We start from the raw sequence: 22826 nt of genomic DNA, 5'->3' as shown, positions 1-22826 counted from the left end.
GAGAGAAATGGTGAGGCTCTAACAGGGCTGTTTCTACACACAGCATCAGAAAGAGCACAACAATCTCAGCATTTGATTTCTTTTATGCCTTCTTTTTCAGTAACTGTTCTGCTGACTGCTGTATTTGTTCTCTCTGGGTAACTGCTGATGTCACTGCATATCTCAGAGAGCAAAGAAGGAGGGAGACAAACCCCCATCCACTGAAGATTTCACAGTACGTGACAGATCATATCTATAAAGACCTAAAAATGCAACCCAAAATGTGCTGAGTTGAGTCTGAATAAAGGTAAATGTAAAACTCATGGATTAATATGGAATAGTTTGCCCCAAAAATGTACATTTTTTGAGTATTTGCTTATTCCAGGTCTTTAAAGATAAATATCTGATTACCTTTCTTAAGCTGAATAGACAAAATGAGGTTTTGACAGTTTTTCCTCATTGAATGCAAATTAATTTGTACTAACGCAGTTTTAGAAGCAAAAAAAAAAAAAAAAACTGTCATTATCAGGCAACAATGAACATCACATTTTTCATCACATCACTTTCATCAGGTAGAAGTGCTTGCCTTGGTGTTCTGTGATTTACATTTGTGAGATATTGTGCTTCAAGACATTGTAAAAAAAAAGTTCTTGTTAATTAACAGATGCCTGAAAGTTTTGCATTATCTGTTTTGTACAGTTACATGACAGAGACAGTCAAAATGTTTTTGAAATATATATATATTTTTTATGAATATTTTTCAATACAAAAAGTAGTTTTCTGTTGTAGTTTTCTTGTACATTTTAAGTCTCGGATATGTGAAACAACATTGCCTTTGATGCATTGTTTTTTATTAATTTTCTCCATAATTTACTGTTGGTGGCTGTTTTTGCCCCATTGACTTCCATTATAACCACATTTTTTGACGGCAAACCATGACACCATATAATCAATTATTTTTGATTGTTTGTTGTTTTCCCTGTTGGGAAGAGGTACAATTTGTCTTTTTTACAGTTGATCATCAGCTGGCACCCTTAACTCTTTAGATGGGCCTGTGCAAAAAAAAAAAAAAAAAAAAAAAACTTCTGGATCCATATTCAGGTTTCCAAAATCCGAGTATAACAGCAAATTAAAGTGTGTGTGTTTGCGTGTCTATGAGTTTGCGAGTGTGTGAGAGACTTTTACACACTTACCTTGATGTGTCTGAGAAAATCAAAATATCCATCTCAGCCTTCAGAACTACATGACAAAGTAGAACAATAAAAACAAAGACTGTGTACTTATGCACCATCAATTGTGGTTATAATGGAAGTAAATAGGGCAAAAACAGCAAACAGTAAATTAGGGAGGAAAAGTGAAAATCTAGCAATGCATCAAAGCCAATGATGTTACTAAACGTTCATATGTCCAAGACTGTGATAAAAGATAAAAAAACAGTCCACAATTACTTTTTCTATTGAAAATACGGCATTTTGTGTGTTTTATCACCAAATCACTGACATCATTTGTGAACTTGTCAATTAAACAGTTAAAATCCTGTAAATTTTTTTGAACAATTTGGTAGTTTTGATCAGAACTAAGATTGATTAACAGACTTATAAAAAAAATAAATAAATATATATATATATATATATATATATATATATATATATATATATATATATATATATATATATATATATATATTTATATATATATATATATATATATATATATATATATATATATATATATATATATATATATATATATATATATATATATCTGATGCATTTTTACAACAGTTTAATTCAGTGAATGTTTTCATATCTAACGTAACAAAAGGAAGTAAATTTGAAAAGTGCACAAGGGTTAAACTTTATAGATCATAATGCAATTTGAAAACACTCATGAAGCAAAAAAAAATTGAGAAACTGTATTCAACATACATTTACAGTGGACTTTTGGATGTACAAATGTTAAAACTCAACTCAACTAGCACAGCATTGTATTTTCCTAATACTGTATCTATCTATAAATTCACTTTTGTCATGAAATAATATACCATGTAGGATGACTGTGTTTTGACAGTTGCGCAAGCATCTTTCATTGCTTACAACAGGAAAGAATTCAGACAAAAACATGCAAAAGCAGACGCAAACAGAAAAGATCCCCCTAAGAGGTCAGCCGATTTCAACTCCTCCATTCAGCATCTGTGTAGACATGCTTTTGAAATATGTCTTCTTTTTCTCTAAAGATAAGTATAATGGTAACTACATTAAAGTCCACAGCAATGGATGATAACATTTGGTTTATATTAAGCAGGAAGCAGGAAGAATTCTGATTGGTTGTCAGTGTTTTTTATTGTTCATTAGTTTGGAAAAAACAAACATCCTTAAAGTGGTTTAAATATTGTTCCTGTGTTATGTTGTTTTTATAGCTGTGGTGGGGAGTAGTGCTATACTGGATCTTATGAATGGGCCTTAAGGCTAAAAAAAATGAGGATGGGGAAATCTATGTAATAATCTTACAATGCATAATGCTGTGTAGAAAATAATTAAACAATTACTTTCAAAGCATTTTGTGCATATAATTAGATATGATATAATAAAATGCTCTAAATCATATTTATGGATTACCCAATTACAAATTAGTCACAAAGTAGCTGTAAATTGTTCATAATTTATTGATTTTCTTCATCTCATCTTTTTTGCTCCCTCAGATTTGTCTTAGTGAAAAAATCTACAGTGTACAATCTTATTGCTTGAATATTCACTAAATACAATGGCCATGTAAATTATTTCATGCTTCTTGCTTCGGAACCAGAGGACAAATAAATACACAAATTTGGTAAAAGGATTCTAAAAAGAATCCAACCTCAGTCCGAAAACATTACGCTAAATAATCTACATTATGTTACCGTCTAGTTTTTATTTGTAATAAGACAACAATTTCAATCCAATCTTTTGTTAAAAAATTTTTTTTACACTAGGCAAAGAATAGAGAGAGAAAACCACATCTGAGATACTGAAGTACGCAACCAGTAGACCATCTGCTATCTCATGGGGCCTTAGAAGGTGCATAACTGTCACATTATAAAAGATGAAATGTAAAAATGGTGTAATGGGAATTCTGACGCAAACTGAATGCCCATGTGGTTTTATCCGTTCCAGGACACATTGTGAAGATAGTACATGACTGGATGGACTGCCTAAATTAAACAAACATACATTCAACAGACTTTAAATGCAACAAACAAGCATTTGACTTTGTACATTTGCATGCCGTTTTACACAAGCCAGCACATGAGTGCACACATTGGCATGCACAAAGTAAGACTGATTTACTGATATTGTGCTGGATTCTCTGATATGCAAAGCTTATTTACATTCCTAAGTCTCAATGCGCCCCATTTGTCCTACCTTCACTGATAGACAACTGGAAATAAACTGGTTGAAAGCTCCCAAACTAACATCTAATCATGCTCTCAATTCTACACAATCACCACCTGTCAGTCGGTCCACTTTTAAAACATCACGATTTGTCTTTAACAAAAAGTCTGATATGCTCTCCAATGATTTGTTTGTTTGTTCATACATTTTGTGCATTTATACATACCTTTATTTGATTGTACAGTAAAACTAATTTTGTTTTTCTTTTGTTAGCAATGTAAACGTCATTACCGTTAATGTTTTAAAACCAATTTAAAGGTGTGAAAAAAATAATGAGTGATTCTGTGAAATGTGAAATATGTGCAGGAATGTCTTTGTTTTGATAACTTAACCCACCCAATGTCAGTTTAGCCAATTATATTTAAGCACTCTGGGTTGCCTTGGTGTGAGTCATACAGTCATGAAGGCTGCCAAATCATGTTTCCCCAACCGAAAAATGCAACCTCCAGTGAACAGTAGCAGCCTCCGAAATGAGACACAGATTCAGAGTTCCACATGAGGTGGTTATTATTAGTAAACACTATCAACATAACAAATGTAAATATCAGGTGAGCAGTTTACATTGTATCCCTGTGTCCTAACAACACTATACGTGGCAAGATTTGCAGTGATAAGTAATTTGGCTTTTTACACCAGACCCAACACAACAGAAATTTAAAAACAGCCATTCAAAAGAATACAATAGTGCACTTACTGCACTCTGACAAAATGATAAGTTTGCAATCCAATTAATACACATTAAAGCTCTTTATCATTATTAAATATACATGCTGAATCACTGATATGTGTTCTGAGGTTCAATTTTAAATGGTTTATTTTAAGATCTGAGGTAAACTATCTGCTGCTGCTTTCTGTAGTATGGCAATAAATGTCATGTAAAATGGCATTCAAACTCACATTGTTACCATTTAACACTGAATAAAGCACATGAGGTGTAGTCCATGAGGTGAGCATTGACAGTTTTCTGTTGTTCAGCTGCAAGAAATAGAAGCCGTTGCTAAAATATAAATTTCAGTTGTTGGTTAGGACAAAAACTTTATTTAATAGGGAAAATATTCCTTCTAATGCTTTTACTTAGGATACAACTTAAATCAGCCTTTGTTGGTGTCATCAATCTGGCAACCTGCTCTATGTATGTTTTGAATCAGGGATGCAACTCCTAGTTCAACCACTGGGTGTAAAACCTACCTACAGGACCTTTAACGCATTCTCTATGCAATAATGTCTCCCCCCAAAAATAATAAATTCCAAACACTCAGATAAGTTTGCTCTCTTCTTCCATATAATGAATGTACTGTATATGGAAAAGGTTAATTCAAAAAAACACCTGAAAAGAAGCAGAAGTAGTCACACAGCATAAATTTTCATACGATAGTCTGACAAAGCTATCATAGACTTGAAGATATGAAAACAAAGTTATCGTTCACTGAAAATCAGCTGTGGTCACCACTCACTTTCATTACACGTAAAAAAAGGAAAATAAATTCCATAAGAGCCTCAAAGGAGATGAGGTTAAGTAAATGATGACAGAATTGTCCATTGTGGGTGAACTTCTCTAAAAATTAAAGGTTCCGGTATATAAATTTTGCATTAAACCCAAAGAACCAATCTGGGTTCCTCAAAGAACCTTTCAATGAGCATTATTTGTTCTGTGAAGAAGAGTCGAACCATCTTAAGAACCATTTTTCAGTGTAAAGAAAATATTTTTGAAGGTAAAGCTTCTTTGGATGTTAAAGATTTTTCATGTCATTTTTAATAACAATAGAGACTCTTTAATTCAAAAAGTGAGCTTTATGCCTGGCAAAATAATGTAGTGCAAAATAGACATCAGGCCTTTTTAAGGTCAACTAGTGTTTCAACCGTCTTCCCAGTCACATCCACTGGACCCTGAGGGATTTCCTCACATGAAAACACAATAACATTAAAAGTCCGGTCAGCTCTTGTGGTTCTGATACAAATCTAACTTTCCATTTATGAGAACATGAGATCCCTGGAAAATCCGATATACAACTACAATTCATCTGTCAGAAGATTTTCCTTTGAGGAGCTTTCAAAGAAATCCAGGTCTCGCACATTTTTTTTTCTTTTACGCACATATGAGAAATGCATCTAAAGGGCAGGAGCGGCTTGAAAATTATATAAGCCATTGTTTCCATCTCCGTTTTGTGAGAAATGTCCTTCAGCAGAAAACAATGGACAAGGAATCGCCCCCACAGAGCCTCACATGTGAACCCCAAGAGACCTCGCTATGCCAAATTCCATAACGTCCACAACGAGCTCTCTCATGCCCACCACTTCAGACATCCAAGAAACTAACAAATATACAATACGACCGTTTGAGTGCAAAAGTCAGCAGACGTAAAACATCTGATAGGTTTGAAGTACCCTAATATTTCTCTCTAGTCATCGTTTTAACTAAGTGCTTGTTTGAGCAAGAAGCCCACATGACTGGTCACAAGAGCAAAATCAGGTCCATTTATTTATTTACTTTATGAAAGATCCCCTGGGTCTACTAGATTTTACTTTACCAGATAAGTTATAGAATCATCTGACCAACCTGTATTTGGAAAGCAATGAACACAAATCTATTAAATAAAAACTTGAAACAACTAAATCAAGTCTATAAAGCGCAGTATTTCAGTAGTCTCCATAATGATGGCAAACTTTCACAATATCTTTTGGGAGTCTAAACTCTTGGGTGGCCCCTTGGGTCACATGTTTGATGTACCTCTGCATTCCTGAGAACATCAAACAGCCTGTAGGCTCTCAGGGAGACATTACATGTGCAAAGGCAGTGAGCCAATTATACAATGACTTTCAAAGGGGCAGACACTTTCAAAGGAATTTCATATTTTCTGAGGAATTTTGAGATCTGGTTAACTAAAAAGCAATTTCCAGCGGGCAATCGGTTGAGGTCAACAATTCTCTGCATAAATTGTAATTTGGCCAGCAAATCTTTATTGAACTGATACATAATACGGCTTTTCACACTTGAAATAGTTAACCCATTGGTCATTCTTAACCCTGGGTAAATGAAGTCCTGACTTGTCTTGCTTCACATTGCAAGTTGCTTATAATTTTAACAATTATTTCAGAGTATATTCATAAACTTTCTTTTGACACTTAAAGCTGTGATTAAAGTGTGTCACATCTTTATGTGTTGCCAATTTTCCTCCCGAAAGGATTTGGAAATAAAGAGAAAAATGAAATGTATGTTCAGGGTTCAATGCTAAGAATATTTTCTACTGGCCCGATTGGACTAGTGGTTCAGATTTTTACTTGCCCTGCCAAAATATTCACAGGCCCCGCACCAAAAAAAAAAAATAATAATAATAGTTATAGCTATTTCTTAGCCACATATTTTAAATAATGTGTCAAAAATAATGTGTGTGAATCTAGAATTTAAATTCTTTAAAAATGTAAAAATTTTTAGCAGTAAAATATAGCCGTATGGAAAATGTGCAGGTGTTTTATTGCAAAAGAAAAAGGTGGCTGACTTAAAAGTGACGGCAAACTATGCAAAACATCTCTTCATTTTTTCATAATGTTGTACCCATGTAAATGTCTGTTTCCACAATGTTAGAAACAGATGTTTTCTTTTAGCCTCATAATTTGATGTGGCCGTCATGTTGTCATCTCTTCATTGTTCTGGTTTTACCAGGTTATGGAAAAAAATAACATGCTCACAACATCCAATCAGATAAGAGGACATGAAAAGCAATATGGTGTTTACAACATCACAGAAAAGTTAGCATTCAAAGACTTAAAAGAACAAATAGTTTCTTAATTTTAAGACTGTATTTGCATGCAGTTGATAAATTGTCGCATGCAAATAAAAATTTAGTGACAAGGGAGCACGGGTCTGATCGGGCCAGTAACCATTCTGTCTACTGTCCCGAGCATCTCTCACGCTGGCCCCAGGGCCATCGGGCAGTCCTTATTGTTAAGCCCTGTATGTTTTTTCACTCAAATTGATGACATTTTTTGTCACTAGTTTTCTTTTTTTTCCTCAGATACTGAAAAGACTATTCACTTTCAATTTAACTTATTCTGCAATGTGCTTTTGTTTTGGTACTAGGCATGGGATGATAAACGTTTTCAAGGTATACCGCGGTTTGGAAAAGTACCGCTCCTATGGTGTGTGTACGATTTTTTTATTTACGTTTTTTTATTTTTTTTTAGGACAACAGTATGTCCATCCGAAAAGATATCCAAAGATGCCGTTTTGAATTGTAAAGAAATCTGTGTTTTTAAAACAAATGAAGACAGCAGAGGTCATAGAGTCATTTGAATTATTTAGCCTTACATGTTTACTTCGCCAAAATATTTTAAAAGTTTCTCAAAATTAAATATTTTGTGTTCAAATTAAAAATTGACATTTAAGTTTTACACTGACATTTAAAAAGAATTTAGAGCAGTAATCATAGAAATAATAGCAGTAATAATACCATGAAATTATGGGGCGACGCAGTGGCGGAGTGGGCAGCACGTTCGCCTCACAGCAAGAAGGTTGCTGGTTTGAATCTCGGCTCAGTTGGCATTTTCTGAATTGAGTAAGCTAAATTGTCTGTAGTGTGTGAGTACATGCCTATTTAATACTTCTAAATAATTTGCTAAATTGAAGGAATAACAAATGGCAGAAAACTGTTAAAATACTTGTTCTATGACTATACATAAAAAACCCTAAACTAATATAATAAGAATATAACAGTTTGCAACATCCATCTGCTTAACAAGCTGTTTTTTATGTCTACAAATCAGTGGAAGTGAGTAAGACTGAAAGTTATGATAGAGGTTAAAATGACTGCGTCCACTCTTGTGTGAAAGAATAAGGTCAATACAATACTCAGTGTTTCATTTACTGTACAAAGCAAACGAAAATTAGGCATGTGATTGGCTTCTGGTTGCTAATCTAGCATAACATTGTAACATCACTTCAGTTCACACTCAATATATTTGGCACCAAAATGCAAAAAGCGGTGCTAATCCTGCCCTGGAGAAGGGTTTCATAAAAGTAGTTCTAAAAGTTACTTTAGCTAGATTTGGAATCCATGTTTAACAAGAGCCCTATTATGGGAGGATTAGTTTTACAAGGGTAGATGGAGTCTTGTAATTATATCACAGGATGTCTGTAATATTAGTGTCCAGTTTGTATGGGATGAGATATCTTAGTAAACTTACCAAAAGTGCTTCAATAACCTCCAGCATATTTGAAACCCCCTAGAAACAGCAAACGACAGAATATTTGCATACACGTTTACTGTGGGGTTCACATAACAAAACTTTTTACATAGGGTAAAAGTAAGCAAGCTTTTACCTCTTCATTTTTTAAAGTCCCCAGTAATTACAGAGATGAGACATTTAGATATAAATGAAATGACCCTACATATCCATGTTCTGGCCTGTAGTCAGAGGGGGGTTGGGTGGTTCGAAAGACCCACCCCTCACCGATAAAGGTGTCGAATGTGTCCCATACAAGAGCACATTTGTCCTATTTTGACAGCTATGCCATCATAAATTGTGCAAAGAATCCATTAAAAAGCTTTAAGACCAAGTGGAATCCTCTGTTGGCTGTGGTGACAGATAAACAGTTTTGGCCAATGCTAACAAATAATAATTATTTTCATGAGTTCAACATCCAGCTGTGCAAGAATACATAGCTGAGTGAAGAAAAGTCATCTTTCACTATTGACCTACTATGTTGTTTTTAAATAGAGAAAAAATTTTACAAGTAACTTTTATTCTAAATCTTTGACCTTTTCTTGAAACAAAAAAATTACCAATAAAAAGGTGTGAAACACCAAAAGCAGGCCATATTAAAATTAATTTAAATGATAATTTGGTTATTGTTGTCATGCATGAGTTTTCAAATGTACTTATTGACAAGAGAGCCTAGAAAAATTGTGAAGCTCTACATTATTGTTATTTTTATTACTGTGTTTTAACTTTTTATTATTCACGACTACAGTTTTTCACTTAAAAACAGATTCCTATTTTTCCCCAATGATACATGATGTAATAAATTTGGATTTTAAAAACAAGTATTTTTTTTATATTTCTTTCTTGTAAATATTTTTCGTACATCAAAATGTGTGGTTATGATGTCCACCCAACAAGTTAATCAAGCTAAAGATCTCAAAATCCAGCTAAACCTCATAATTAAATAGAAAATGAGGCAAATAACTGCAAAAAGGTCTAATTTTTGAGAACAAAGGGCCACCCCTTTTGCCAGGCTGATGTTAAACGACTACCATCTAAATCATAAGTCTCAAATTGGATTCCTGGCGGGCTGCAGCTCTGCCGGTAAAGTCTAGATCGGATATGCGGCCAGCCGGAAGTGCGATATGCACATTAATAAAGCAGCAGTTTTTAATGACACTGTATAACAATAATTAATATTTTTACGGTACTGTGATGGTTGGGTTTAGGGTTGGGTTGGGGGTAGGCGTTAAAAATACATTTTATTGGGTAATTTAACAGATAACATAACTAATACTCTGTACAACAACTGTTTTTACATTACTGTGACGGTTGGGTTTAGGTTTGGGGTGGGGGTAGACATTAATTAAATACAACAAATGAGAAATTTAATAAATAAAACATATCCGCTCTAGCAACAACCAGCTCTGCCAAGTTTTGCTCCAACCTTAATCAAACACACCTGATCCAACTAATCAAGGTGTTCAAGACTACTAGAGACTAACCAGGTGTGATTTGGAGGTGTCTGAAGCTAAAATCTGCAGACCTGCAGCCCTCCAGGAATTGAGTTTGAGACCACTGATCTAATTAAAGACAACCCAGGGTTGAACAAAGTGTGAAAATCCCTAAATTGTAATTAAATTTATTAGCTAACTATTTAAATAAATATTTAGGACATTGCCATTTACATGTGAACAATAATAACGTGTAAATAATAACAAGTCAAGAAAATACCAGTATTTTTAAATTACTTTAAAAGGTATTCACAATAAAACGTGGTGCTGTGTTGCTATGCTGGCTCCAATAAAGAATGGGCTTATTGGTTAGCATCTATTTGACGACAGGTCATAAATCCTCCTTAAACTTTACTAAACACTAATTCGCCCAATCTGTTTTGACTGACTTTGTGGGGGTACGAGCATTAATTAGGGGATTATGGACCCCTACAAATGATCCATAATCCACACCCTGTGCAATTGCAATGACTATCTGTACTCTGCATTGGGGTTTACTTATTTTTGTCAGTGAACAGGTTACAAATATTTGCACACTCCCAAATACACACACCACATTCATTCCTGCGTAAACAGATTGAATAATTTATTAATTCGTTCTGATTCAGTCAACTTGCGGTTTAGATTACAAAATGCATTGCTTCCTGCTACAGCCTAACTGTGTCATGTCCAAAGACAGGCACTGAGACCAACCCATAATAACATCCGAATCCATCACCCGCTATCTCTACCGCGCGCGCTCTGCACATGAATCAAGCAGGGACCTTAATATGCATGGCACCCAGGATCTCGCCTCGGGCATCGCGGGATATCACAGAGATCTCGACCGGCTGAGCTCACCGTCTCTGGACCGCTGCAAACGAGCCAGTCACCATCGCGAAATAACAAGCCTGAGCTGTCGAGCAGCACTGCAGACGCGCGAGCAGGAGCGCAGTGCTGCACTACGGCACGACCGAGCGCGTGTCTCGCATCTCTGCCAGATTGACACCCAGTAACAGCCAGCTGGTCGACATTAAGACAACCCAGCGGGGAGGTAAACTGAAACAGCATAGCCAAGCGCGAGATGACATGAGCTGTGTTATGAGAGACACTGTAGGCTGCCTACTACATTAAACGCTGCGTTCATGATGGACAGACATCCTATATAAACTAATAAAACAGCCATGAGGAATATGTGCAACTTAACGCACAATTATATTCAAAGACCACCAAATGACACAGACCAAAGAGAGGAGGTATGAAAAGAGTGGATTTAAAGGCAGGGTGGGTGGGATCTATTGAAGTGTGCTGCATTTTCCAAAGGTAAACATGAGGGAAGTTAAATAATGGAGCTGACAGATGAGGAATGTATTATCTCACATCACTTACCTCAGTCTCTTAGGGTCCCTCTATTTTTTCCCAGGCACTGCAGAGGTGAGGCAGACCTTCAAGGAATATCCAGCACAGGGAGGAAGCCGCAGGCAGCAGCAGCAGCAGCAATGGTGCTACACACTCCTCAACACACACACTCACACTCACTCAGCCTCTGCGATATTGTTATTGAGGTTTGTGGAAGGGGACGGCAGAAGGCTCTCATAACAAGCGCTATACTGTGAGGCTGAACACACCTCCCTCCACAGAGCTCATCCAATGGCAGACGCAGGGTCAGGCACACTAACACACACACATCAGCAGCAGCAGCCAACACCCCCATACAGATCCCCATCATGTTCAGATGCTATAGGATTAAAGTAGTGCATGCTAAAAGATTATGCTGTTGTTTATCCACATTGCCTATACAATATGTATGCTGCTTGAGCTTTGCACTGACATGTGTATGTGTGTCCAGCTGGAGTGTAGTGTGTGTGTCACTGATACTGAGGAGGGTTTAGTGTGGTAAAGTGATTTAAAAAACAGCACAGCTCAGCTGGGGCTGAAAGAGTACAGGACATGCCTCTCATTCTTGAGCTCGCTGCTCTATTTCTTCGCATTTCCAGACTCCAGGCTTCTTCCCAGGGCTGGTGTGCCTGCATTCTGTTAGACTGCGTGGTGTACACTGTAGGGAATGAGAAGAGGTGCATTTAATCAGCTACACTCATATAAGTAGAATGTATGTTTTACTTGAAGTTCTTTTTATTACATAATTATGTATGCATTGTATTTAAATTGTTCTGTTTAGCAATACAACAAAATAAATAAACAAATAAAAATAAATAGTCAATCATTTTGGCCAAATATATGTAGTTAAAGCTAAAGTAGTTTAATTTAATTTTAAATATCTACAATAAGGTGACGCGAAGGCGCAGCGAGTAGCGCTGTCGCCTCACAGCAAGAAGGTCGCTTGTTTGAGCCTCAGCTGGGTAAGTTGGCATTTCTGTGTGAAGTTTGCATGTTCTCCCTATGATGGCGTGGGTTTCCTCCGGGTGTTCCGGTTTCCCCCACAGTCCAAAGACATGCGCTATAAGACTAGAGGGGCTGTAAGTGGGAATTGTAGAATCCGCAGATGCAGAACCAGTTTGGGTCATCATCCTTTTGAAAGGCTCACATCTATGGAATGCAATGCCTGTTGGTTTAAAATTACAATTAGAACTCCCAGTTTTTTTTCTGTAAAGTAGAAACAATGTTTGAAATCTTTACAGAAATGTGAATATTCAGTATTATTCTTTCAGATTGGTCAGGTTTATCTTTCTCTTTATGCAGATTGACCTACATTTTATGCTTGTGGCTTTGTATATACTGTACATGTTTGTTGTATTGTGTTTTTTTTACAGTTTTAATGTAAAGCCTAACCAGGGACGAGGGCTGCAAATTAGCTTTATGCTATATGCCCTATGTATGCAACATCGGTTACCTTTGTATAACAATGTCAAGTGTATTGTCTCTGTTAAATAAACAAACAAATGAAATAGAAAATAGGTAAATTGAGTAAGCTAAATTGGCTGTAGTGTATGTGTGTGAATGCAAGAGTGTATGGGTGTTTCCCAGTGTTGGGTTGCGGCTGGAAGGGCATTTCGCAATGGTTCATTCCACTGCGACGACCCACTGATTAATAAAAGAACTAAGCCAAAAAGAAAATGAATGAATGAATAATATAATATAATATAATATAATATAATATAATATAATATAATATATTATAATATAATATAATATAATATACATTCATTCTCGTCTTAGTCCCTTTATTAATCTAGGGTCATTACAGTGTAATGAACCAACTTCTATGGTAAACATACACTCTCATTCACACACATACACTACGGCCAATTTAGTTTATTTAATTAACCTGTACCACATGTCTTTGGACTGTGGCGAAAATCAGAGCACTGAGTAGAAACCCACGCAAACACAGGGAAAACATGCAAACTCCACATAGAAATGCCAACTGACGCAGACAAGGCTCGAACCAGTGACCTTCTTGCTGTGAGGTTGACATCCTACCCACTGCACCACCGTGACACCCATTATAATAAAATAAATCTTAATCTTCTGAATGTAGTTTTTTTTGCACTACTATTTATTTATCATCGTACATTTACATACATCTTGTGTAGATCTCTCTTTCTACCTCAAAACTGTTTACTTCACCTCACCCAACCCCCCTCACATCCCCTATTTTGCACCATTGTTTATAGTCTTGTTATTTGTACTGTAACTTGTTGTTTAGTGTGATTTGTATTAAAAGGATATATTTACATGTTTGCACAAGTGAGATGCACTTAATCTCATCACACATGTATATAATGTACATTGTATACAGAGTACAGTGACAATAAAAGGCATTCTATTCTATTCTAGTTAATGAATAAAGAACATTCATCTCAGTCAAACGTTTTCTGAACTGTTACTTTGTAACAGTTGTGCTGAAATGGAGATTTATATTTTTTTCTAAGAGAATCATCAGAATCCACTAATTTAGTATTTGTGCATTATATAGCATTATGATAAAATATTCAAATCATAATGATAAAAAATATAGCAAGAAAAGGCACAAAATTGCAAAAACAAGGGCAAAACAAGGGCCAACTCTCTTCAGCCTAAAATATTTTCATATAAACATTAAAAGCATGATTAACATTTGCCTGAATGCATGCCAGTGTATTTACTGATTTATAGCTGTTTTGAAAACCGTAGCCTCAGTCTTCCATACAAAAAGTTACATTTTTTTGTCTTCCTCACATTTTTCTGACAAGGGAGTTCTAGAGATGCAACCCATCAGCAGATGCTAAAATGTGATTTCAAAGGGTTTGAGATCAGCCTCTTCAAGCACATCTGCAGATTAGTTGTCTCTTGAGTAATATACAGTACGTGGGTAGGTGAACTGACAGCTGTGTTTTTCTGTGCAATGCTATTCTCCATAAAACGCTATTGCACATAGCATTTCTTTTAGTCAGCCTAAATAAGTCAAAAATTAAAGCATCTATAAATATACCTACCTTTCCATGGAATTAATGGTAATTAGTTAATGGTAATTAATGAAAAAAATATGTGAGTGTTAGTACAGAAAAAAAAAGAAAATATAATTGTGAAATGTTAATCGCAAGTCCTGGTTAGCATTGCTGGTTCAGTATTGCTCTAGATGTCCATCTGCTGGTAAAAGGTAGGAAATGCTTTTTGCATCTTAGACTGTAAAAGCATGCATTCCGTTTTACTCGTGTTTAAATTTCCCAAACTATTCCCTAATAACAACACTAATAATTCACTAATGCATTCTTCTAAACCCTTTACTTCCCCACCAAGAAAATAAATGTTTGGATTGATTTCTTAACTCCTAATGCCACTAGTCACTCGATGCATTTTTTCAGCACATCCCATAATTTCTAAAATATCAACGTCTACCAAATGGTAGATGTGTCGGTTTATGGTAAAAGTACCGGAATGAATACATATCTTATACAATAAATTTTTTTTTTTCAAATTTGTCATGTTAAAAAAACCTTAAAAAAACAACAACAAAAAAACACATTTTTGAATACTAAATCATGTTTACTTTTTAAGTATGCTGTAAAATATTTTACATTCTTATTTTACACGTTTTGTTTTTACAATAAAACCAAAATCAAGTGTAGTAATGCAACAGGATTATGTTTGCTTGTTTTTTGTGAACCAACAATGCTGTGTGTAAACATTATTTAAAACAGTCATTCATTCAATTACTTTAACAACAGTCATTATTAAAAACGGTCAACCATTTGGTAGAGCAGTCAGTCAAAGCGTTAATACCATTACTCTTGTTTTCAAGAGAAATTTCAAGAGATATTTTATGACACGGAGTAAATGTTTTCCAAAAATGCGATTTAAAATATCAATATTTGATCAAAATAACACATTGATAAAGACGTTTCTACCGAAAATTGTACAATCGGTGCGGCTTCCTGCGATGGACCCTATTTACGCTGATCCAAATTCAGCCACATGTTCACAAACCCCAGTCAGAATAACCCACAATGCTGATCTCAGATCGGTTAAAAACGGCACACAAGACGATAGGTAGCCCAACATTTTGCCAGGAAAAGTATTTAGATGTTTAATAATGGTTTCGAAAAACTAATGATATATATTTTATTCAGAATACTAATTTAGTAACAAATTGCGCGTCTCACCTTCTTTAATGTCGGAATATTTAAGCGACCGTCTCTTTTTGTTCAGGCACTAGACGCAACTCCTTGTCGTGGAAAAAGCGCCAAGTTCTACAGCAAACGCGCTTGTCAAGTTGTTTATATTTAACGCGAAACCGCGTACTTTTAGAGTGTACTCCGCAAAAATGTAACCCTTGCATAAGAAGTCTTATAAGGTAATATCATTTTAAACGTAGTTTTGTTTCGTATTACGTAACTCTGAAGTACTCCTGCAGAAATGAACCTGCATGTTGTGTGGGCTGGGCGGCTAACGTTACTCGGTTAGCAACACTGCTATACGTGTGTTCACTCTAATGAATTAATAATGATAAAACGAAACGCGACCCCGTGAATATTAACCTATAATCAATCATATGTGTGAAACATTGAATGTGAAAGTCATGTTACTTGTAGAAAGTGCTTGTTTTGTTTTCGAGAGCACATCCGACTTCAAGGCTTTCACGCGGTTTGTGGCTGATGTTGAAGACTCTGGCTGAACTTGTTCCGTTTTGACGTTTAACGTTACTTGTTTCTTTTACATTTTGATCAGTAAAAGGTTAAAATGCCCGGGCTGCACAGTGATAGTGGAGTTGTGACTGCAGCTGGCAGTCCTGTGAAGAAAAGCAAACTCTCATTGAAGTTCTTTCAGAAGAAGGAAACCAAACGCGCTCTGGACTTCTCAGAGGCCCCGCCAGAAGACAACAGTAACGTTACCGCTGAGCCGCAAGAGACTATTTGGTATGGCATGTTTTCATGGAGCAATCAGTTACGTTGATGAAATTAAATTTTTCCTAAACTTATGCTTCATTATTTCCCCCTATAAGTCATGACCAGGTTGTGCCATTGCCCTGCCCTTCGTCTCCTCTTACCTGCGAGAAGCGCGAGAGCCTGGTCCCCTTCGTTGGGTTTAATAATTTGGGGAACACCTGCTACTTGAATAGCATCCTTCAGGTATGCGCTGTTCATCGTATCTTCACTTCAATTATTAATTGTCACAATTTCTTAGCCAGGACAACACAGGTGAATTGAATAAAGTATTATCGTTATTAAAAAAAAATCTAACTCTAAACGTAATTCCCACTGTTGATGAGTTGCAATACACTAAGAGAGCTATTTTTATTACATAATTTTTTTAATATACAAATTATGTAATATATAATTTAAACATGGTATAATTTATGAATATTAAAAAAAAACATTTTTAACAGATTGAGGATAAAAAAATTCACTATAATTTTGGTTCTGTTTGAAACTTGTTTTAAGGTCTTATCTAAGATCATAACTTTAACCAAATAGATGTATCTCAACTATTAAATTTTATTGAGTGATTATAAATGATTAAATTAAATGATAAACTTTTTGAACAGTTATTTTATATTGCAATAACATTTTACTATTTGTACTGTTTTTTTATTAAATAAATGCAGCCTTGGTAAGCAGGACAAGCTTATTTAAAAACATTTTAAAATCGTACTGACCTCAAACTTTTGACCGGTTGTGTGTGTGTGTATACACATATTCAGGAAATTACCATTTTTAATCCCATTAAAATGAATGTAATTTAATGAAATTGTGAAAAAATAAACTTTAAAGCTTTTTAAGATATGTATTGATATCTGAAAATAGTGTAAATAAAGTGTAATAAAATAAAATTAATTTTGGTTGGTTTTTTTTCACTGAAAGCTGCTGCAAAATACAGATATTAAAAAAAGTGACATCTGTGGGGTAAAAAAAAGATGTAGATTGTTGTGTCTTGCTGTAATATCTGCATTTTGTTAGTTGTTTGGATCTAATTAATTAATGACCTTTTCTAATTGCAGGTTTTATATTACTGTCCTGGTTTTAAAGAAGCCATCAAGTCCTTGTGTCATGTGGCTAAACTGAAAGACAAACCGCAAGAAGAGGGTGCCAACAATGAGGTTGGTCTTTAGTTTCATAAAATCTCCTGAGACATTTGCATTACGTGTGTATAAAATAAAAGAATATTAGTATCAGTAGTCTTAAAAAAAGTAAATACAGAAATTTAAAATATGTTCCATTAAAAGCGGCTGCTAATTATGTCACAAAATATGCAGAACAGCTAATAATTGCGTTAAACACTGAATGATATTTTGTTATCAGGGGGACTCTGGTGAGAACACCCTACCTGTTCCCATGGAGCTGTTGGGCAGTTTCCACAGCCTCATTTCCTCTGTGGAGCAGCTGCAGTCCAGCTTCCTGCTTAACCCAGAAAAATACAATGATGGAGAGCTAGCCACACCACCACGTAAACTGCTTAATGCGCTCAGGTACTGATGTGGGCCAAAATATCAGTCATCGGCAAAAAAACTTTGGATATATATATATGCTATTGAACTAACTTTCGATTTGATTTTTCCTCTGCAGGCAGCTCAACCCAATGTATGAGGGTTACTTGCAGCATGACGCACAGGAGGTCCTGCAGTGCATTCTTGCGAACATTCAGGAGGCCTGTGACACTATCAAAAAAGAGCAAACAGACAACCAGGACACCACAATGATCAATGGAACCGAGTCTGTCCAGGATGGTGACGGGAGCTCTGACAGCCAGCTGAGTGGAAAGAGAAAGAGTGACACAGAAGCAGGCAATGCTAAGAAGAAGCCAAAATCTCAAAGCAAGTCTAAGAAAAATGAAGAAAACGTGCCTATGACCCGCTCGAAACGCAAGTCCTCCAGTGAAATAAGCACAGAGAATTCAGCTACTGAGCAGAGGAATGGCACAGAAGAGCAAGAGAAGGATAGCACCACAGAAGAAGAGAAGAATGACAGTCCACCTAAAGATACAGGCAAGAGGACTAGGAGAGGGAAGCTGGGCTGGTTGAGGCCATCAGGGAAGCAGCCTAGCATCTTCTCCAAGTTTCGCAGCATGGGACGAATTACTTCACATGTAGGAGCAAAAGGAGAGACCAAGGAGAAGTCAGATTGTAGTTCTCAGGAGAAACAGGACAAGGACAACTCTGAGAATGAAAACAAAACTCATGAAGTTAAACAGGATCTGGGAAAGAATGAAGGTAAATGTTGTAGCATTTTCTGATTAAATCCCATGTCCTAATCAGATCCTACAATTAATAGAGGAGTAATTTTTAATTGGTTTATTTAAATGAATTTTAATTAGCATATTATCTGAAAACAAAAACATTAACATTTTGTTTCTTGTGTAATTAGAGCAATCAGGCCTGGATGTGCTGAAGTGGATGTTTCAGGGTCAGCTGGTGTTGCGGACACGTTGTCTGGAATGTGAGTGTTTCACAGAGAGAAGAGAGGATTTTCAAGACATCAGTGTGCCTGTGCAAGAAGACGAAACCCTCTCTTCTGACTCTAGTTCTGAGAGTGAGTACATTTAAATCTCTTTGTGTTTGCTTTTTTATGCTAGTTAGAACATTTCAGATGCTCATCATGACTACATTTCCTTCTACAGTTTCTCCAGATCCCAAGACCGAGCTGAAAACTCTAAAGTGGGCCATATCTCAGTTTGCATCTGTTGAGCGTATTGTGGGCCAAGATAAATATTTCTGTGAGACCTGTCATCACTACACAGAAGCTGAGAGAAGTCTTCTGTTTGACAAAACGCCAGAAGTCATCACAATCCATCTGAAGTGCTTTGCTGCCAATGGCTCAGAGTATGTATCCTATATTGATTTTAGTGCTTGTTTACTAGCTTTCCACAATAAAGCTTATATATATATATATATAATCAAATCAGCGGGTTGCCCTTCTGGATATTTCACTCATGAACATTTCATTCATGCCCCCATGACAAACTGGGGTATTAGACGCAAATAAGGAGTAAGGACTGGTGAGAGTGTTAAGGAGTTTATTAATGCACACTAAATGAAAAAAAAAAAACTTCTGCATCTTTCAATCTGTGTGTGTGTGCATGGTCCTTTACTGTACTGAAGTGTGTGGATATTGTCGGAAAATATGGCGAAAAGTCCTACATGATGGTAATAGTTTGACTGCTGTGTTTACTTCAATAATGCCACTAATATCTGCATACTCCACGTCTTCATTCCATTTCTATTTACTTCAGTTAAGGTAATCAAAAAAGTTATTATTATTATTCGCTGTTTGGAGCTTATGTAGGCCTACAGTTCAAAATTTATGTTTAATTGAATAAACAGTTAGTAAAGACAAGTACATCTTACTGAACATAATTAATTTTCGTCACCAATTATCGTAGTAGAACAGTTTCTCAAGCAGTTTGTGATGCATTTTGGAAACTGGAGATTAGCCCCTGGTCTAATGCGCCACCTGGCTTGAGAAACCTGTTCTCAAAGACTTACTTTTAGCCATTATTTGGGTAGCACATTTATTCTGAATGCCTTCGACAGAATTCAAATGAGCCATTTTAGTCTAGATTAATTTCAAGATTACAGTGAGATTAATCTAGATTAAAAAATATCTATGCCCACCTATAATATATATATATATATATATATATATATATATATATATATATATATATATATATATATATAATTTTTATCACATAATTACTTTGTATATTATATAAAAGAAAAATGAAGTGAATTGTGGTGTCCCATTATCAGAATTTGTGCTGTGCATATAGCACTTCAAAGTGCAAACACAGATATTCACCAGAGGGGTGAGCAGTTGACCGTTCAGTTGCTTTAGTCGCGATATTGAGGGTGGAAGTCCCACCTACAATCCCTGCCTGTCCTTAGACTCGAGCCTGCACCCCTCGGGTCACAATCCTGACTAACTATTAGGCCTATTAGGAAAAACAGTACAATACCTACCTGATAGCAGTAGAACTGCTCTCAGTTTTTTATTACATGCGTTTCTAAACAAAAACAGTTAATTCAGGCCAATTCAAGTTAGGGCTGCACATTGTATCATTTCAACATCGATATCGCAATGTGCGCATCCACAATACTCAAACCGCAAAGATATGCAATATCCAGTCTGAATTATAGAGGAGCAGGAGCTACCGCATGGTATTTAATCACTATATTTATATGGACTTTTATATGATTTATGCAAAAAAAAAATTCTTACCTAGAATATTTTACTTGTTTTTAATCCAAATATCTACATTGCATAGTGTAAACAAGATTTTACTTACCTCACTGCCAGATAATTTCCTTAAAACAAACAAAATCTTTAAATTTTCACTTATTTCTTCTGATGGTTAAAACTAAACAATATTTTTACTTGTTCTAATTTTTTAAATATATTTAGACAAAAAAAAAAGTTTTGTTTTTTTTTTTGTAAGTAAAGCATTTCATTTCTGTAACAGAATACTGTTAGACTCCTCAGAAAACTGTCAAAGAGCTATTCAGACCATCTTCTGAAACTACTCATATCACAATATGTATTGCAGAAAATAAAATATTGCAATATCAGATTTGTCCAATATCGTGCAGCCCTAAATCAAGTTCGCAATGTAGATTTGAGCAGTTGGAACAATTAATAATTTCTTGAATTTTTTTAAAACAGGATGGACCCTTATGCTGGCCTTTCCAAGGTGAACACTCCTCTGCAGACTCCTCTGAAACTCTCCCTGCATGAGTGGTGCACTCAGCCTGACTCTCCAGACTATGAGCTCTTCGCCGTGGTCATGCATAGTGGAGTGACCATCAGCAGCGGTCACTACACCACCTACATCCGCATGATGGATCTCCATCACACCAACATCAAGCCTCAGACTCAGGATGAAGAGCATGACCGAGACCAAGAAGAAGACATGAAACAGAAGAAAGAGGAAACTTCTCAAACCGACTATGATGATGGCGAGGTGTCCTTCAGCTTGTCTGGCAGAGGGCGAAATGTGGCCAGAACCAGCGGAACTAATAACATGTCCAGCAAAACGGCAGGCAAGAGGTGCTCTGAAGGTGTTGGCCTTTTAGGAGGACAAAGGAGCATCACCAGCTATGAACTCAGCAACAGCAAGCAAAACAATCCAGACAAGCCATCCAGCTTGTCCAGTCGTGCTCTCCTTCAGAACGCTGTAAAGAAAGAGCCAGAGGAAGACTGCGCTGATGCTGTGGCAGACGGGACACAGGTCAGTTTTGACCTCGCTCTCAGAAATCTTCTGGACTTTGAAGGAAAGTGGATGCTGTTTGATGACTCTGAAGTGAGACTCTATGAAGAAGAGGACTTCCTCCGTGCTTGTTCTCCAGAGACGTGCTCCACCTCTACACCATACCTGCTCTTCTACAAGAGAGTCTCTCAGTAAAACAGGCAAGTGGATTCGGACAACATACTTACGGAGTTTTGCTGAACTACATTAAGTACTTGTGCAGGAAATGTGTTGATAGTTGATATGTATGTTTTTGGAACAGATGTCAGCAGGAAGCAGATTTGAACTCTTAAGGCTGTGGCATTTGTTGCCAACTTTTTCCCTTTTTGTTCCTTCACTCTTTGTTCTTGATAAGTGAATCCATGTCATCTGCTTTTTAGTGACCCTCATGCAAACGCACCTTGGCACTTACTGAAGTGCACATCGGCTTTCCTGTACTTTCAAGCATTCCCTAAAATCTTGGCACAAGTAATTTTATTGTGCACTGATGTTTTATATTTTTTTAATGAGATCAATTTTTGGTTGTTTGAGTTTTCGTCTCGAGTATGAATTTGCATTTTGACTGCCCTGTTTTAGAGGATGTTCATAGTTTAAAACCCAGTGTAGATTTCACATTGTTGATAGTAGAGGACACAGGTATTGTTTTGCTCCCAACGGCAGTTATGACTATTTGCACACAGAGATCAAGCTTCATTTGACAAGTGGTCGATTCTGAAAGGACAGAGTGTACTAATTGTCTATATAGAAGTGACCACAATGATAAAGTGACATATTTTTGTAGTTTCTCTGCCATACCTCAATCCAGTCTGAAGAAGCTTTCCTCCTTTTACGTGTTGTAAGCAGGCCCTACCAGTACAGCTAGATCTCTGAGCAATAAATAACACCCTTCGTGTAGAGTCTCTATTACTACATGGTATTCTATTGTATATTTGAGGACAGAGGGAAAATGTAAATATTTTTCTATTGTCTGGTTATGTAGATTCTTATTTACCACATTAAAACACCAGCATATAAAAAAGAAAAGCATCGTGCTTGAGTTTCTTGA

General features: G+C 36.1%; 2 protein-coding genes across 9 annotated transcripts in view; one reads left to right on the top strand and one right to left on the bottom strand.

Annotated features, from left to right (window-relative positions):
- Nucleotides 1–11664, bottom strand: part of kank4 (KN motif and ankyrin repeat domains 4) — a 97163-nt gene extending 85499 nt beyond the window's left edge. For 5 of the 8 annotated variants that reach the window (XR_012408040.1, XR_012408041.1, XM_005165891.6 and 2 more), the window contains exon 1: nt 11492–11664. The gene's annotated coding sequence lies outside the window, so the exon portion shown is untranslated. Of the gene's footprint in view, nt 1–8591; nt 8631–11491 lie in introns of all 8 variants that reach the window. The other 3 variants (XR_012408043.1, XM_073954317.1, XM_068222000.2) reach the window with 1 other exon arrangement.
- A 4139-nt stretch (nt 11665–15803) lies between these two features.
- On the top strand, nt 15804–22799 carry usp1 (ubiquitin specific peptidase 1). The gene is given in 9 exon segments (NM_199579.1): nt 15804–15896; nt 16271–16458; nt 16545–16671; nt 17541–17639; nt 17842–18008; nt 18106–18749; nt 18904–19068; nt 19157–19358; nt 21199–22799. Coding segments are annotated over 8 exon segments (2319 nt in total). The 5' UTR covers nt 15804–15896; nt 16271–16282; the 3' UTR covers nt 21938–22799.
- Nucleotides 22800–22826: the final 27 nt, after the last annotated feature.

The sequence above is a fragment of the Danio rerio genome, chromosome 6 (assembly GCF_049306965.1).
Source record: "Danio rerio strain Tuebingen ecotype United States chromosome 6, GRCz12tu, whole genome shotgun sequence".
Lineage (NCBI taxonomy): Eukaryota > Metazoa > Chordata > Actinopteri > Cypriniformes > Danionidae > Danio > Danio rerio.
This window is presented reverse-complemented; position numbering and strand designations above follow the sequence as displayed.